At 36.0% G+C, this 20023-nt stretch overlaps 1 protein-coding gene across 2 annotated transcripts; it reads right to left on the reverse strand.

Moving 5' to 3' along the window:
- Positions 1 to 282: 282 nt before the first annotated feature.
- On the reverse strand, positions 283 to 19748 carry polr3e (polymerase (RNA) III (DNA directed) polypeptide E). 2 transcript variants are annotated; one of them, XM_065253502.2, is made up of 21 exons: positions 19592 to 19748; positions 18594 to 18671; positions 18451 to 18501; positions 15958 to 16035; positions 15747 to 15862; positions 15568 to 15650; positions 14376 to 14483; positions 14025 to 14074; positions 11633 to 11752; positions 9601 to 9686; positions 9435 to 9479; positions 8353 to 8444; positions 8143 to 8263; positions 7507 to 7588; positions 7335 to 7394; positions 7090 to 7247; positions 5371 to 5432; positions 3840 to 4318; positions 3273 to 3350; positions 2594 to 2719; positions 283 to 1960 (listed from the first exon to the last, which is right to left on the reverse strand). In XM_065253502.2, exons 2-21 carry the CDS (start codon positions 18630 to 18632, stop codon positions 1904 to 1906), a joined length of 2091 nt encoding a protein of 696 aa, XP_065109574.1. In that variant the 5' UTR covers positions 18633 to 18671; positions 19592 to 19748; the 3' UTR covers positions 283 to 1903. The 2 variants fall into 2 exon arrangements, with proteins under 2 accessions (XP_065109574.1, XP_073671983.1); XM_073815882.1 differs by lacking the exon at positions 19592 to 19748 and adding an exon at positions 19164 to 19228.
- Between the last annotated feature and the right edge of the window lie 275 nt (positions 19749 to 20023).

The raw sequence follows: 20023 nt of genomic DNA on the forward strand, positions 1-20023 counted from the left end.
AAGCTTCCTCTAATCAACTCACTTGATAACATTATAGTGACAAAGCATGCAATTAGTAACATCATTATCAGGCTGAACTGAAAAAAAACACACTGTAAAAAGACACACGTGCTTCCTTATCTTCATCACATGGGGTAATAGTGCAAGTGGGTTTTCAAATTTATAAATGTTGATTTTATTATGTACGGAGTGTGTTTGAGCATTTCAAATGTAAGTATTCAGTTTTTCTGAAAATTCAAAAGTGCTTTAGCAAAAAAATAATTACTGAAGACAAGATTTCAGCTGCAGCTTTTATTGTGTATGATAGAAAAAAAAAACCTGATGTCTGCCTTTACTTGCTGAAACCCTCCTCTTACAGTATATGATATACAGAATTGGCAAAGAAGTTTACAATGTGTCCAAATCTGAGGAATGCTTAAAAAAAGACAGGTGATGTTTTATACTGATGATACTAAAGTTAAGTAACAGCTATACAATAATTCCCCTGAATATTTAAGAGGCACTTTCTTATACACCCAGAAAAGCAGTTTAGGAAGTTTCTCAAACAACTATACTGTTAAAGTTCCTTCATTTTTTAGTTTATAAATTACAATTAATTTCAACTTTCTTTGTCTAGTGATAATAATATATATATTTTTATCATTTATAGCAACTTCTCACTAGACAAGAAAGTTAAAATAAAATCCCTTTAATTTTCAGAACTTCAGTTTTAACCAGTATGACAAGGAACATTTGCATTTTCTTGACACTTTTTATTTAAAGCCTTTTGTGGCAGTAAACCTGAATGTTCTTCAATGTGGCCATTATTGCAAGAGAGGCGAGGTCTTTTAATGTTTTAAATGGTTTGAAAAGAACTGGACAAGTCTGCACTTAAATATAATTTTATCAGACACAACAGCAAATGACATAAGTGTCTCTTCAAAATCTCTGATCTGCCTCTGATCGAAATATATCTTCAGATTCAATCTCAAAAAATCACACCAAAAAACCTTAGGATCAGTTGTATTCATTATTAATAATTAATACATTTACCTTTCAGCCAGTCATCTGTGACAATATTCATAATCTTTGATCTAATCTGCTCACAGAATCCAAAATATCGAAATGTTTTATCCCACGAGAACCACTTATAGTTGTCAAAAGCTTTGGTTTAACTGATACATTTTAGTAGGGGTGTAAACATATTACATAGAACATGGCACCAAAGTGCATAAAGTGGAGCCTAGAAATTAATTTATTTAACATGACCTACTGCCCTTTTATATCTTATAAGTGTTATGTACTTGTAACCTTTGTTCCTTGGTTACAGTACATCATATATATATAAGTGTGGGACAAAAACAAAATAAACACCAAATCAAAAAATAACCAATACATAAAATAGTAATCATTAAATGTCTTTTTTTTAAGTTAACTTACTGTTTGAAACAAGGCCATAATCAGTCAAGAAGCTCTCAAAGGCCACAACCAGGATAAAATCATATAACCATTATCTCTGCATTTCTTGTATAGTAATAACTTTTTATATTAGCTCATAAAATAACAACAAAAAGCCATTAATTCACAGTCCACGTATGCATTCAGCATACAACATCTCCTTTCTATGAACTTAAACATTTACATAGGATCAAACAGATCCAGCCCTTTTTTCTGAGATGGTAATGTGATTTTTGAGCTTGGACCAGATATGGTCTTTAACCCTTCTGGATGCATAATCGAGTGTTAATAACATATGCAGATGGCTCCAAAGTGGTGGATTGACGTCCCCTACCCTGGTCTTCTTCAACCGAGGGCAATGATTGGTTTAGGTGTCTGCTCGGCCTCCCTGTGCAAAGTTTACTCTCACTAAACTCTAAAGGGGCAGCGTTGATCGATCTGATACCCCGGACTGCTGTCCAGCCTGTCAGGAGTGGACGGTACCCTTCAGGTACCACATCCCTCCTAAACTAGTACAGCATTCCTGAAATAAATGAACACGAGAGAGTCAATGACTGACAGCACAACAAATAAATACACAATACAATCCATTACAAAGAATGATCCCAGCAGCAATTTTGCATTTATAAGATGTCGAATAGCTGTACAAACTAAAATATGGCAAAATTTGAGCTGTCAGTGAAAATTTTTAGATGTCAAATTATAGCCCAAAAATAAATTTAATAAAAAAATACAACTTGTAATCACCGTTGACTTGACATGATGTAGTAATATACATCTTCCAAAGTTATTTGGGCAAAAATGAGATGATGTAACTAAATTTAAGTGTATTTTGGCTAGATATGATGGGAATTTTTTTTATTGAGATTTATACATCATCTGAAAGATGAATAAAGAAGCTTTCCATTGATGTTAAGGACACTATTTGGCAGAGATACAACTATTTGAAAATCTGGAAACTAAGGGGCAAAAAAAAAAAAAAATTTGAAAAATCGCCTTTAAATTTGTACAAATGAAGTCCTTGGTACTGCATATACCATAATAACAACAAAAGTTTTGATATATTTACTGTAGAAAATGTACAAAATATCTCCATGAAACATTAACTTAACATAACATCCTAATGATTTTTGGCATAAAAGAATTGTTATGGTACCTTGAGCAGTCGATCCACGTCTGTTTTAGTGACGGCATCCCCGAGTTCCTGCGTGAGACGAGATTGGATCACATTTCGCCTGGCACGAAAGTTCTTCATGAAGACCTCAAACAAAACCTGCCGGTGCTGTGGAAGAAACAAAATGCTGACCTACATCTACTTTACAGTCCTTACAGAAAGAAATGTCCTTCCAGAAAAACAGAGTTTTTTGTGATTGCGGGCAAAAATCCTTGATCTTGCGGCACGTTTTCTTAAGAAATGCGATGGAATTTGCAGGATATTTCTGCAATTTTATTCGATGAAATAAATGCAAAAAACTGCGGGAATTTGCAAAACCTGTTTGCAGCTTTTAATGATGTTGACGTCACATAATCACATCACTTCATAACGTTCCCATGGCAACAGGAGACATTGCTGCGCTTGTGTGAAGTAAATGCAACATTTTTCAAATTTCTGCTTAGATTATCATTTATCATCGTCACAATAAAAAAGAAAATTAAAACGGCATGTCTAATAACACTGCTTTGGTTTTATGAAGATTAAAGAAAAAGTGGATTTCTCTCATTGTAAAGTGGTTGTGTTCACACACTGCCAACACACATTTATGTCCAAACACCTTGTAAAGGTGGATTTGCATAATAGGTGCCCTTTAAATGAAGATTTGTTTTTTAATTATTACCTTATCAAAGGTTTCTCCACTCTCCCACAAACCAAAGACTTTCTGCTCATCTGCTGAAGCACTGCTCTGAGGAGGAAACTACACACCATACACACAGACACACACAATCACAGATCAGCCAAGAAAAAAAAAGAAATAAACTATTGATATTATTACTATTATAACTATTACTATTGATTGATCAGAATTTGTCAGGTAGAATGTGGTCATTATTTTTTTTATATATAAAAGTGACCAATTGTGTCTCAGTAAAATAACATGAGACAAACCAAACACAGACAATCAGATTAGGTTCTTAGGAATTAGTCTCTACGACTAATGGGTTTTAACTCCATTAATAGTGATTACATAAGTCCTGCTTTCCGTGTACCACACCCCCTAAATCTTAAAAGCCCCAAGAAGTATTGTGCCAAACCTTAAACTCAAACACATTACATCTTTATCACTTCGACAGACAGTGGATCACACTTTAAAACTGGTTCAACCCTACTTGTATTTAAGAAACAAACTTAACTAATAAAATGAAAGAATCAAATATCTGTATCTTACAGATCACTTAATACTTACAGGCAATAAGATTTGTTTGCACTGGCTCATAAGAATGGTGTCCTGTAGCATCCGGTCTGTTACGTGACCGTACACAGCGTGACCCGTGGGCAAACTGGCCAGATGCAGGTTAAAGAGCCTTTTTAATTCGCTCAGACTCAGCACATAATGTTTTAGGAAAGTATTGCGCACAAAGGCCTGGAGCTCAGGGGTGGGTGCATGGCCAGACCCGTGCCCGTTATGAGGGTCCATTATCGGAGAGTTCGGGTAACCGTTTGCGGTACCATTTGCGAGAGAGCCTGAGGTGTCCATGGGCTCTTCAGAGTCACTCACGGGCTCCTGTTTGACTTGCACTAGAGGGTTGGCTTCACCGGAGGCACTCGGAGTCTTAGATGTCTTCGATTTACGAGCATCCATTTCCCTCTGCAGAGCGGTGTGCTTCTCCCGAACGTTGTCCTTTGCAGCTTTCAGTCGTTGCTCACCACTAATATGAATAGGCTCTGTAATAAATACAGAACTGATTAGTATATGTGAGTCACAATAGATGGGCGATTATATAATTGCAGGTACATATGGTATCTTAAGTCATTACTTTCTGCTTTTTTCAAATGGTTATATTTAAAAAATGTTATCATTTGGTACTCATTGTCAAAAATAACAAGATGTTACAGACCATACCAATATGATTTTTTGTAAAAAGTTTCTTATATAGCTGATAATCATGATTACCTAGTACCCCATGGGTCAGGTCGTGCCAGCACACTTTACTTTAGCTTGGTTAGCTTTTCTATCGAGTTTAGTAGCACTGCTATAACATCATACAAAAAGTGGGAGCGAGCAACAGAGGGAGCATAGTTGGAATGCAGTTTCTCATGCAATTTGCAACAAAATCAAAAGAACACCAAAAATAGATGTTTGCACATCACATTTTATCACTACCTCTGTCTCACATGACCGTTTCTGTACAAACACCCGTGGCATCATTCGACCTGCTCTGCTGACCCTCATTTATGTTGCAAAAATGCTGTGCTACTATGCGTCACGGTTGTGCCGTCAAAAACTGCAAGTTTGTTAAACACTGGTATGGTGTTCCAGATTCTGGATGTTTTCACCACTAAAAGGGAGTTTGGGCAATGAAAACAAAGCACAGATGACAACAGGTTTGCTTGAGACATTGCACGCACAAAGGTAAAGCTAATCTTGCATTATAGTGATGAATATGGTAGTGACAATTCTCTCAGACCAATCTGTGATCTACAGTGTTCACGTCACGTTTTAGTATCAACTCGGCTCACTTGGAACTAAAAAACGTATCTGGTACTACGTACTGTATCCAGTGGAAAAGCCCCCAAAAGTGAGCTGACCCGACCCGTGGGGTACTACAGTATGCAATGGAAAAGCGCCAGGGGCTGTGACATCTTGTGATTCATGAGTAACAAATAATTTGAATTGAAAAAAGTTGAATTTGAATATCAAAATGTACCAGCAATTATATAATCACCCATGTGACGTTCTCAACATCTCATATTATGCATTTCAATTAAAAACATACCCATCTGCGCATCCTTTTTAGGCACAAAGTCATCTTTAGAGAAGCTGAAAACTTTTTCCAACCTGTAATATAGTGCTTTATTTAGACACACTGAAAGACAGCTACAGTATTATAACCTTCTTATAAAAGGCAAATTAATCAATTGTTCAACCTTGTGTGATTTTAACCCCTTTTTTTTTTACACACAATTATTTTAAAGTAGTGGTGCAACGGATCGCAGTTGATCCGTGATCCGTACGGATCACGACCCACGGTTCGGCTCGCATGTGATTCGCGGATTAATACGCAAATTTAAATAGGGAAAGTTTATAATTTGTAAGTGTTATAAAGGTTTGCAAATGTTAACATTCAAGTGATTTTAAACAGTTTAACTGCAAAACGGCGCTAAAGTGATCAGTTTACTTTACGCACAAACGCACGCATGCGGTTAAATGCGTCCGGTCCAGCTCGAGTCAGACGTAATCATCCTTCAAAGATCAGAACTCTTGATGTTTAAATTTCAGAGAGTTGCGCTACTCTCTCTCATACTGTAGTGTATTAAAATACATTTGGCTAATAGAGCAATGAAAAACAACGTAACGTTTTTATGTGGGACGACTGTAATGCTGCGCCGTCTGTAATTCACCCTTTGTCTGTGTCTGTGCGCTCGTTTAAGGGGACTCGGTAGTGCACAAACAGAGAGATGCAGTCTGTGCACATTTGGTCTTAAAGAGACAGTAAGCTCAATTGACCTACTTAAGTCTGTGTCATTAATGTTAATCAAACAACCCAAGACAAAGAGAAAATCACTTCTGAAGCTTTAAAAAAATAATAATTACATTTAATTAATACAATAAATGCAGTGTTATTATTCATTTGATTTCTGTAACTAATGATTTTAGACCTTTCTTAATGTGCAACCTTGTTCTTTTTATAAATGTTTGTAATTTCTTGATTTGTTATTAGAATTTTCCCATACTTTTTTTTTTGCTGATCCGAAAAATGATCCGATCCGTGCCTCAAAATCCGTAATGTGATCCGAACCGTGAGTTTTGTGACCCGTTGCACCCCTATTTTAAAGCTAATTTTGCACTTAAATAGCAAAAAATATTTTCTGTGGTCAAATAAGTGAAAAAAATAAAAAAAATTTTTACAGAACAATGCAAAGTGAGAGGCTTGCATGCTTTATAAATGCAGTAAGCTTTTTGGAAGGGCTGTTAAAAGATTAATCGGGATTAATCGCATACAACATAAAAGTTTGTTTGTTGGTGCACACATGAATGTAAATATGTAAAAATATAAATATCTAATATATAACATATATACATACATATATATATACACACACACACACACACACACATATTATATATTAGATATTTATATATATAATGTTATATATTAGATATTTATATTTTTAAATATTTGAAATAATACTCTTTATATTTATTATATAAATAAAAAAAATACATGTATTAATTTAAGAAACATTTTCTTTATGTTTAAACACAATACACAAACAACTATATTATGCAAACACAAACTTTTATTTTGTATGCAATAAATTGCCATTAATCTTTTTACAGCCCTACTTTTTTGCTTTTTTAAGCATTTTAAAATATCTGAGAAAGAGGTTTATTTTGCTATCTTTGGCCGAATAGTTTTGGTTGTCGAAAATTCAGTGCAACCCTACAGTACATGGGCCTAAATATTGATCGGAGTGAATTATAAGAGACTTACTTCGACTGAATGCCTAGCCAAAGCATGTGTTGTCTTTGTGCCACATCAGGGTGCTTTTTAACAAAGTCGTGATCTGTAGGCAGCAGGAATTCCCAGCCTCTGTTTAACCTAGGCACAGACATCTGCTCCAGAAAATCTTTCACATCTTCTGGAGGCAGCTGATGTCAACATGAAGAAAACAAATATCAGAAAGTCACATCTAAACAAATCACATGATCGCCCTCAGATGAATTCAACACACCAACCTTTATAATAGCAGCGACTTCTTTTCTCATCAGGGTTCTCTCCTGAGTAAACCTCCACATCTGAGAAGACAAAAGAAACCTTATTCATGAAAAAAAAATCATTTATTCTGAAATGTCTGTTGACTATTTAGATACAAAATTCAAGCTACAATATACACATTTTAGTGCATACCACAAAGTCTCGACCCCGACAGAGGACTTCAGCTGGAACTCCACTGTGTGAACTACATGTGTTCTTAGGATACAATACATCACTGCCAAAAAAAAAGATTACATGATTTTAATGACCTTCACCAAAATAAATCTCTCAAAAATACATGAATATAATATCATTTACATGTACGCATTTAGCAGACACTTTTTTAATGAAAGCAACACTAAAGAGTTATTGCTCTTTGCTCCCCCTACAGGTTAGAAGCGTAATTGTTCATTACCACTGTCGTAAATACTGCAGCATAGCTGGCTCTGATTGGATTGTAGGTCTGCCGTAAAGCAAGTTTTTGTAGTTTTTACTCAAACTACAGGACCACTACCCGACGGTTGGAAACTTCTTTAGTGCGGTTTTGGCCAATAGAGGGCTGCAAAGCGAACGTGAAAGTGCCATCCACCCTGTTTTGAGTGGATGAACCACTGAAACTTTTTTGGAAACTTTATTTTAAGGTTAAAAAAACTATGACCTAAGAATAAAACCAATGACCTTTGCGCTGCTAATGCAATTCTCTACCAATTTAGCTAAAGAAACCATTTAATCTAATAAAAGTTCAATTATGCACCAGTTGAAAATTTGGTAGGCAAAAAAACCACTCACCTCTTCACCACCCAGTTCCCCTGGACAAGCAGCGCCACCTGCTGTATGCAGCGCAGTACAGCGGTGGAGTCTGTGCCTGATGCAAGCAGTCCCATCAGATTGGCAAATGGCATAACCTTGACTGGGAGAAATAAAAAGCTCACATTAACAAAACAGAAACCGGCTAAACTGACACAACAGCCCAGAGATGATGTTGTAAACCAAGCTAACCATTCTTCATCAGCGTCTTGACTTGATCACCCAGAGGAAGGGTGCGCAGTTGGGCCATGGAGAGTACGTTGCTAGGACCCACAGGCTTGACACTAGGGAACGAGGAAAGAAAGAAATGGACACAAACACCCATTTAAAGATTTTATAAAGCAGAATGCCAGAGGAGGCCACGTAGTTTTATTGTGCTTTTATTATGCAGCATACAAGTAATACTATTAACTTGTTTATACAAAGCAACTTGCCATATGTGGCAGTCAACAATACATTGTATTGGTCTTTTTTATTCAAAATCAAATATAACTAGAATATTAAGTAAAGATTATGTTCCATTAAAATATATTGTAAATGTCCTACAGTAAATATATAAAAATGTATTTATGGTTAGTAATATGTTGCTAAGAATTTAATTTGGAAATTTTTAAAGGCGATTTTCTCAATATTTTGTGATAGTTCTTGGCCAAATTTTGTCCCATCCTAACAAACCATAAATCAATAGAAATCTTATTTATTCAGCTTTCATAGTATGTATAAATCTAAATTTAAATGACCCATATGACTGGTTTTGTGGTCCAGGGTCAAATATTACATTTATGGATTTAGTAGATGCTTTAATCCAAAGCTATTTATTTTACAGTGACACATTTAAACGCTTTGTGTTCCCTGGAAATTGAACCCACAAACTTAAACTAAAATAATAACATAATACTCTACCAATTGATCCACAGAAACACTATATTATCATTGGTACCCCATTAACACTGATTGAGGGCACAGGCGTCCAATCAGAATTTACACAACTAGGGTTGCATAACAATTCATCTCAATTAATCTATTGCAGAATAAAGGTTTTTGTTTACATCATATATGTGTGTGTACTGTGTATAATAACTTTATATAAATATATTTTTTCTTAAAATTATACATGTATGTGTGCATATTTATATACATAATTATTATTTACAGTTCACACAAATATATGTTGTAAACAAAAACCTTTATTCTGCAATAGATTAATTGAGATGAATTGTTATGCAGCCGTAATCAAAACTATTTGTTTCATAATACAGCATACATTTACTTACACTTTTTCTTCCGCCAAAGGTGGCATAAGCATAGACAGATATTCACTGTGAGAGAAAAAAATTGTATGAGCTAAAAAGAAAATATTCATTCATGCCATTTTGTTATAAGATATAATGACTCTCCCAGCGTTTAAAGATATAATACAGTTTTTCCCCATGTACTAACCTTGGGGTTTTCACCAGCTCTGTGTTCTCTGTGGTATCCATAGCCTGACAGTAAAGATACTGCCGCTCATGTTCAGAGCGTGAATCCTTCATGAAAATAATTAAATGAGAAGTATACATGATCATAATTTGCATTTATATTATTTCATTCAATTACTGAAGTTATTGCAAATACAGTACTGTGATGGTGGTACAATAGCTCTATACTGTATGAAATAATCTTTTTAAGTGCACATTTTATTTGGTTTGCTCAATGGCATTATATCATTTTGTATGATGCTGTACTGTAAATTGTGTACTGTATATTACTAGGTTGTTTAGTAAGTTGTGCATGTTTTGCATTACATACAATAAACTATTGTACATGCAAGGGAGGGAAATCAGCAATAATATTTTGTTTCTTAATGTTATGTTAGCGTATTTCAATAATTTGATATATTGCGATTTAAAACAATTGCCAAATGGACAAAAGAGAAAAATAATTATTTTTTGGAGTATTCATAAATAACCATGTATTACAGCACATTCAAAAAGTATTCTCACACCCTTAACCTTTACTAATTTGATAAGTTTGATACTTACAATCATTAAAATTCATTTTGCATTAATCTCCACTCAGTACTCCATAATGAGAAAGTTAAAAACTAATTATAAACATCGGTAAAAATATTAATAACAAAAAAATTAAACATCACGTTTACCCAAGTATTCAGACCCTTTGCAACAACACTTTGAAATTTATTTACAAACATGTAAATTGTAGGCAAATACACGTCCGGGTAAACTCAGTCTCTGAGCAAGACTTCAAGGGGCGATTTTCTGGACAGGGTTTATTCTAGTCCCAGACTAAAATGCATCTTTGATTTGCTTTAATTTAAAAACACCTTGTACTGTTTAATTTCAACATATTTTGTTGACAGTGTTTTGTAGAGATGCACCGATAGGATTTCTTTGTTACCGATGCCGATACCGATATTAAACACTTGTATACAATACTATACAGTTGGTCTATTAGCTAGTTTATTTCTGCATCAAATAATTTTTACTAATCATGGATTGTATCTAATTAACATTCAACTGACCAACATATTAAGAGAGGCACAAATTAAAGCAATACTATGTAGTTTTTTTTACCTTTAAATAATGTCTTTAAAATTATTTCAGTGATAGAACAACTTTTAACTGGACAAATTGTACTGTTGCTGCAACCTGAGCAGCCTCCTAGCTGCTACAAGCACACTCTGAAAGTGGCGGTGGAGGGTAGGAAACACAGCCCCGCCCCTCCCCCTGCCTGCAGAAGAGTGTCTGATACCAGGCACTGTTGCGCTTTTCAACCACATGGGGGAGCTGTAAGTCATTTTTACATGGAAACTACATAGTGTTGCTTTAAGCTAAAACAAATATAAGACGACAGCATGACAACCTTCAAAGGTGGTTTTTGCTATTCAGCATTTATTTTATTAACAACATTAACTCATTTTTTACATATAATGGATTTTTTATGCAGTTAATTAATAAACAATCGGTATCAGCCTTTCTCATGCTATTGCCGATATGCCGATGGTTTCAAATTCATCAAAAATCGGCGGCCGATACATCGGAGCATCACTAGTGTTTTGTCTTAAGATGCAACCCTGTAGTGTTTTTTGTAATGACCTAATATTAATAGGGCCTAGTGCTGGATTAACATAAACCCTGTCCGCGTAACCGACCCAAAATGTGTTAAAGCCTTGTTTAATAAGCATTGATGTGAGAACCAAATTACCCCCCAACCACATGTAGTTTGTGTAATGCCATATCATTTACATAGAATTTACATTATAAAGCATTTTGCAGATGTTGTTATATAACTCTTGACCTTTGTACTTATAACACAATGCTCTACCAGCTGAACAACAGGAACAGCGCATATAACACATATTGATTCGGCATGCTAACTGTGATCTTAGGATAAATCCACCCAGTCAAGTTTCGGTGCTTTCTTTTTAACTGATTTGTTTGTTTTGAGATTAGCCTGTCACGTGACGCCTTACCTTTATACCGTGATAGTGCAGATGGGCCCAGGGTTCTTCAGCCTGTTTCTTCTGCAGGAACTCGTATGACTGGATACGCCGCTGACGGGCCTGTTCAGACTCGGGTCTGGAAAACCTCACCTGGTCAAAAACAGCAGGAATGAGGATGTGTACTGATTCGGACTAGGGCTGTCAACGAATATTCTAAATTCGAATATATATTCGAATAGTTAAAAAAAAACGAATTTCGAATATGAAAATTAATATTCGAATAAATTATTATATATTTTTTTAAAGCCCGCGGTAGTAGATGCGTGGCTGTCTGCTTTGTAAGTGGGCGCACTAATGCAGTGACAACCGCGTTTACAGAAACTTTGCATAGTGTGTAGCCTACATAACCGAAATGAACAACTAGTTAATACAGTGTTTAAACGTGCATCATGGACACGAAAGGTCTCTCTTCTGAAGAAATAAATTATTACAAGGGGGAAAAGTCTTCTGTATGCGCGGTACAAAGAATGACAGGGGCACAAGCGTTTGCTGACTAGTGTTGCCAGATCTTGCACTAAAAACACAGCGAACAAGAAAAATCCAATAATAAACTAAAATAAATCCAAACGCTTTACCTCAAAGATCTAAATATTGGGGCAGGCACCTTCACATTTTAACAACACCAAAAACTTGATCGCTTCATGAGCCAAAAGCCATAAACGGTTCAGTGCTAAAATGGTGTGCGAGTACAAAAAAGACGAGGACCTGGCAACACTGCAAGAGCGCGCGCAGCCTCACAAATGCGTACAATACACAACGACACGACGGAGGTTTATTGCAAAACATAATGCTGTTAAATTATTTTCATCAAAGCTGTGAGTGATAAGCATGTGAGACGGCAGACCGTTGCTATGGTTATCTCCGTGTCAATCATCATATTTTCACATTTAAATGCGGTTGTTGTCACTCCTGAAAGTTTGCATTGTGAACGAGACCACAATTGTGGAACTCCAGCTAAACAGTCACGTCTTAACACTTACTTTGCATCGCCCGCCACAAGCTATTTGTCTGCAACACAACAAGAGGTCATAACGGAGAAATTAATTTCGTTCATTTGTAAGGACATGACACAGATCATTGTCGAGGATGGAGCAGGCATCAGAGACTTTTGTCAAGCAATGTAACCGAGGTACCATATCATTTTGATGTCTCTTGATTTACTTGTTTTGTGTATGTAATATACGTTGTCAAATATGTTTAAACTTAAATAGACTACCTATAGAAGCAGTTATGTCTCTTTATATTAATTTGTCCTGTTATTGACGTAATGCGTCATTAAACGTCGTTAAAAAAAATGGGCTACCAGATATTCGAATAGTTCGAATATTCGTGGGTTTTTTAGGGAGAATATTCGAACGTCATTTTTGAGCAATTTTGACAGCCCTAATTCGGACATAGACAAATCTCATTCGAGTATTTTGTGTAGGGGTGGGCGATAAACCGGTAGACAAAATTAACCGGTAGAAATTTGTCAACCGGTAGAGATTTTGGACTATCGTTTCTATCGAGGTTACGTGCCCACGTCACGCTCCTGTGCGTGTGGTCGCGAAAACGTAACGTTTGTACACGTATTTAAGCACTGCAGTTTTAAAACAAGTTATTTTAAGCCATTGAAACACAGACAACAGATCTGTATGCGTGCGTTCTTTCTGTGTGTCAGGAGCGGACAAGTCGCGCAACCGCTGCTCTTTCTGTCTGTGAGGAGCGCGCAAGTCGCGCGACCTCTGCTTATTAAGCTCGTGAGCATTTTTCCCGCTTTATTGGCCTTAAATACACATATGCGTCAAAATTCCAGTCTTTGCAAGCATCATCATAAACACGACCAGTAAGGTCTTAAGAGAAAGTAAACAGCTAAAAGAGAAAGCGCATGTGTAACAGTGAATTGGATCCGGACTTTGGTCTTAAAGGGGAAGTTACCTAATTTTGCTCCTGTCTGTCACTCGTGTTAATCAAACAGCATTGAGAAAAAAATCTCTCACTGCTCCTGATTAAATCACTTTTCTACCTTAAATAAAAATATATATAGGCCTATACATACATGCATAATTATTTATTATCATTCTTATTGACTGTGTATCTTCAGAGAGCTTGAGTTTTGTTTGTTTTTATCTTCTTTCTATGCTTGTATATGTTTTTTGTGAGAATTATGAACATTTCTATGGTATTAAAGATTTAAACCTTATTAAAACATAAAAAACTCTACCGTGATACATATCGTTATCATGATATAAAATTAATCCTATCGTGATAGAAGATTTTGGTCATATCGCCCACCCCTAATTTTGTGTGCATTAAAGTTCCGTTTCGGTATGTCAGTTCTTTGCAATTGTATAAAAACATTTGAAACGTTTGCAAGTCTTACTGTGATTTGTTTCACGTCATCTTCGGCCTCATCCTGAGAAGAGTCTCCAGCTGTAAATAACACAAATGTAAGCACTAGCAGCAAAACCATCATAAAATGGCTTTAAATCTTTTAATTATTACAAGACGATGAAGAAAGTATTTGATGAACGTATTATCTAATATTTTAAAAGTGGTGGCATTTAGCAGCTTTTGCATCTGATCTCTTCATATATGTGTGTGCGTGCGCATTTTATTGTTTGCTGCCTATCTACCGTGTCCACTTATGAGTTAAAAACAGAATAAGATTTGTTTGTAACAAAATACATGACAGTAAAGATCTTAAATCTTGAAAAACATAAAAACTGTCTACCTTCATTGGCCGCTTCTCTTTCTCTATGTTTAGTATCAGCTCTGTCCAAGTATGTGAAGCTTGGTTTCATCTGGAGAATTCCTTGCAGAGGAGTAAGATGAAGCTCTCCTGTCAATACAAAAATCAAAGTTTCATAAAGCACATTCATGGTCTCATTGAACATGATTCAGTGTGCACATTATCCTTATTTGTAATGTTTCTTTTTAAAACTAATGTCACCAATGTTTCTTTTACAACCTCCAATCACCTTGATTTATTCTGGCTTATTACACGGCTCTCTGGAATGCTTGATTCTGATTGGTCAGTTGAGACATTTGCAGGTTCGTTCTTTTCAAATAATAACCGCTCCAAAATAATAACGCATAGCCGGACTACTTGCACGAGTAAAATCGCTCCGCGCCAATAAAGATCAATAAAGATTACTGTCTGTTTGGCGCCATCTTGTGACAAACACTCGACAACCACGACAAGACACAGAGAGCTTACTGAGACTGAACTTGACAAAATAGAGCATGACAGCCACGAAGCCAACACACAAAAAAATACAGAATGGGCATTAAAACTTCTCAAAGACTGGTTAAAGAGAAAAAAATGGAGACAGACAAGTATGAAGCAGAGGATCTTAATAAGGTATTACGATCATTTTATGCATCTGTGCAAAGTTTCGCGGAAGGATAAAAATGTTAATTTAAAACAAACATGCCAATAAAATGTTTCAAATTCATATTCATGTCCAGTTTTTTTTCTTATGTGGCAAGTAGCCGTGTAATAAGCGGGATAATGTAGAGGCAGCCGGTAGGTATTGGGAAATAAGCCCCTTCAGTGTGATACAAGACCCTCCGCTTCGCGTCGGGTCCTGATCACACTGTCGGGGCTTATTTCCCAATAACTACCGGCTGCCTCTACATTATCCCTTACATGTTATGCCCACTTTTCACAACCCAATTCAATTAAACTCACATTTATTTCGCTTTCACAATTTTACACAGCAGCAAAGCAGTTTTACAGTAAATATAGAGTAATACAGCCAAAACTACATAAAATGAAATATATAGGATATATCCAACTAAAATAAACTTAAGTCCCACTTGGAATAACTCACTGTACAAAAGTAAAGCAGACTGCAAACAGTTCTTCTCCTACACTTAAAAAAAATGACATTTATGCTACAGAAATGAAATGGTAACCATACCTTTACGAAACACTGCTGCAGCATAGCGAGATGTATTTGTGGTAGCCTGAATTGATGAGAATGTTTGCTTGTCCATCATTTTCCTGCATCCATCGTATTTGGAGAACAAAAGGACAGCTTTATATTATAACTAATACTAAGAACTGAGTCTAAATGTGTAAAAACTTGATAATCCTCACGTGGAGTAAGTATTTGAATCCTCTGAGGAAGTGCCGTCTACATTAAGGGCGATTTGCTCCCCTTTACTGCGGCAGTAGTTTGGGCTCAGGGTATCCATGGCGACCTCAAGTTCAACCTGCATATGGGGAGGAAAACCAATGACTGTGAATGACTGTTTCATAACACACATTTGACTTCAGCTTAAGTTACGAGCAGTTAATGGCATGTTACCTTTTGCTGCTTGGGTTTAATTCTGGCTGCCAAATGAGTCGCATGATTGTAGCTCATACTAGCAGGACGCACGGGGTACTATGAGATGAAAAATATAATAAATGTAAGTAATAATACATCGAATAATCAGATATCAGAGAAGCATTAGACAGGGCTCAAAATTGTGACTGTTTTGGTCGCATATGAGACCGAAATTTAATCTGTGCGACCTTAAAATATATTTGGGAGCATTTTTGCGACTGCCTTTTTTGTTGTGGTGTGACTTGATTTGGATTGTGTATGCTGTGTGCTGTTCCAGGTTCAGTGTTCTCTCCAGCATTACATCCCAATCATACCAATCAAATTTCACCATTAAGTTCTTGCGTTTAATTGAAGAGTGCAGATTGGCTGATATGAATGTCAATCATTCCTTGTTGCCATGCTACGTTGGTACATAAAGTGCGAAAATGTGAAAAGACGAACTGCGAGCATGAAGAGAACGAGCCGACTACAGCCAATGTTACTACTGTATTAATTCATAACGACAGTCCGGATTTAAATGTAACTTCACCACCGGAAAATAAGGCTAAACGTTAAACCTTTCGGAGAGACTGGCTTAAAGATTACAAGCGGCTCCGCTATGAAAATGACTCGATGTTACTGTGTTTACTGTAAATCCTGTGAAACGGAGGTTGCAGGTAAAACAGCGTTAGTGGCAGAATCCACACATTTTACGAGCGAGACCCTGCTTAAACATGGCGAAAGTGCCAAAAACACAAGAAGTGTTGTGACAAATGTGTTCATTATTAATGGAGACACCGACCTGTCAAATAGTGTTTGATGTATGTGTGCATCCTGCTTGAGGGACATCCGACAGACATCCTTGTATTCCAAGTTGAGGTGGAACACGACATACTGATGGTATGTTTTTAAAAACATTGCCTAATTAGTAGTAATAGCATCCTGGTAATGCAGTTACCAATATATATTAGCCTTCTATATTAGGGTCACTTTTGTAATGTCACAATAAATCAGTGTTTTACATGTTTTCTATTGTAATCATAATGATGTTACCTGTAATTGTTAAATTATTATTGCTGCTATATTATTTAAACAGCATTTGGGTATTATTTTAGAAATCTATGCAGCAAAAAAGACCACATTTCAAATCCTGGCCATAGGATGTGTATAGCCCAGCTGTGGTGTTTAATTTTTGATAAAATAAATCTATTAACTTATACATTGTAATTGTGGTGCTTCATAATTTTTGGATTAGTGCGCCTAAATTTTTGCTGGTACTCCTAACTCTTTAAAGTTGGGAGCGCCAGTGCTACCAAATAAAAAAAGTTAATTTTGAGCCCTGATTAGACATTATAACAGAAGTGTTGTCCAATAAATTTATAGTGAATGGATAATGTCAATGGACAATAATTAAGGTTAAATTAAAATTTTACTAACTTTTGAAACATGTACCAAATAATTTAATGCAATCTGTATTATGTATATGCAGGCACCCAAACAAAATATTAATTTCAATACCCTCCCGCTCTATAGGTGACACTTAGAGGCTAGTTTGCCAAAAGCCACAAACATCACAAGAAAATGCACTCATGTTTGGCAGATTTGCTTTTTGAACTCTCAAAGTGATGGAAACCATTGACTTGCATTATATGAATCACAGAGCACTAAGATTTGGGCAAAATATCTTCACTAATGTTCTACTGAAGAAAAAGTTACTAAGATATCAGATGGCCTGAGCTTGAAAAAATAAACAGCTATTTTTTTATTTTGGGTAAACTAACCCTTTAAGAGGCGGTTTCCCGGACAGTGATTAGACTAGTCCAAGATTAAAATAAATTTAAGAGCTGTCCAAACTGAAAACAACTTGCACCAACATATCTTAAAATACATCAGTACCCTTTGTTTTTCCTCAAAATGCACACAGGTAATGTTGTAACATGTTTGTTAAAACTAGTTATACTTCCTAATTAAACTAAGGCATAGTCCTGGTTTAAGCTAATCTCTGTCCGGATGCCCTTCCCAGAGCTGCCTTCATGCTGCCGAAGTCAATAAGCTTGTTTGATTTCATCCAGTGCTGCAAGAACTGACAGGTGGATGACGTCAGAGTACAGCAAAAGAAATCATTCGGAGGAGTGTGCTTTTAAATCGCTCTCACGGATCCGGCTGTCAGATCTTGCGGCGCTGCTTCAAGTCGAACTAGCCTATTGCCTCATAAGGCAGCAAGTCAGCTGCCTAAGCTTTCGAATGGAGAAATAGTGAAAGGCCTTGGTCACTACCCCAGTTCCTGGAGATCTACTTTACTGCAGCGTTCACCTCCAACCCCAATCAAACACACCTGAACCTGCTAATCAAGCTTTCCATGGCTACCTAAAAATTAGAGGCAGTTGTGCTGAAGCAGGGTTGGATCTAAAGCATGCAGGAGGGTAGATCTCCAGGAATAGAATTGGTGACCACTGGTCATGTAAACGCACTCATTTTATCCAACACTCTTACCTGGAACAAATACAGCTTTTCCACGAGACTTTTGGCCAGGTACACATCAATCTAACAAGAAAGCAAAAGCAGTAAGAATGTTTAATGTCGTGTTTATATACTATGTAAGAAAAACAGAAGAAAATGTAAATGTCCATATGTACCTCTTGTATAATTGGGTCGTCATCATCACCACTGGCCATAATGAAGAGACTAGAAACCTTTGCTGGTGGACTTCAAACCTGCAGACACAGCATTCCTACATCACTCACTAATATATTGAAGCAAAGTAAATCAAGATTTAAGGTTTGTTTTGGACTGGGAAAAAGTAATGAATGTGTCAATTTCCACATTATAATAAAAGTTTTTTTTAGCATTTATTATTTTGGTTAATGTTAGTTAATGACAGCACAATTGTTTATGTTGGTTTATTGTGCATTAACTAATGTTAACAGCCAAAACTTTTGATTTTACAATGTATTTGTTAAATGCTAAAATGAATGAATGCTGTAGAAGCATTGCTGTTCCTTTCAGCTAATGTATTTCCTAATGTTAACAAATACAACTTTATTGTAAAGTGTGACTAGATTATTTAATTCTACATTATTTAGCTAACAGCATAACCACTTTTCAACATGAATGAAACATACATGTTTCTCCAATATCATCAATAACATGACATAATAGACAGGTACTGGTTACTTCCTATGTATATAGAGGATAATAATACTTACATGATGCAATATACACATATTAAACTGTCAGTCACTTGTTATTGTCATGACCAAGTAACGAGATACTGAGGGCCAAGAAGAACTGTAGAAAACATACAGATCTCGCTACAGTAACTTACACTACAATTTATCGACATAATAACGATATAAAACGCACTTAAATAAAACAGGTCAGCAAAATAAGCAGCATGCTAAACTGTTAGCAGCTCTGTCAAAGACAACATAAAAACTCGTTTAGCACAAAACGGATCATTTGACCACCATCCTCAGTCAGTTTATGCGCATATTAATGTTTTTACGTTGGTAACTTTGATACAAGTGTTAACATTTCTAGCATGCTGAACACAACTGACTGACACACAGACAGCCGAGGCCTCTGCTGTGTCAATAAATAAGCAAATGACTGAAGTTAAAGTGATCAAACTAACCTGTAGTTTACTAGACAAACGTGTTTATTGCTTGAACTCGGGGGTTTTGACTTCTTCAGGTGCTTCAGTCAAGCGATGTGCGTGTATGTGTAAATCACAGGAACCGCTGTTGCTACCATGTTACTGATCGCAGAGCTACAGTCAAACACGTGGGGAGGAGCTGTGTGTGCAGGAGACATATCCCAGCATGCAATGCGCCAGCGACACACGCGTCACCCACTACATTATATTTAAGCATTTAATAAAAAAAATTGTAACAATAAAAAACCCACTAAAAAGGTACGTTACTTTAATATAATTGTAAATTGTGTATTTACAATACGTAAAAATGTAGAATAGAAATGGGTATATTTAATGTTCATTTTATTTTTCATAATTTAACATTTTTATAGTTACTTATTTTATTATGAATATCATATACGTAAAAACATA

Source organism: Paramisgurnus dabryanus, chromosome 1, assembly GCF_030506205.2.
Source record: "Paramisgurnus dabryanus chromosome 1, PD_genome_1.1, whole genome shotgun sequence".
In the NCBI taxonomy this organism is placed as follows: Eukaryota; Metazoa; Chordata; class Actinopteri; order Cypriniformes; family Cobitidae; genus Paramisgurnus; species Paramisgurnus dabryanus.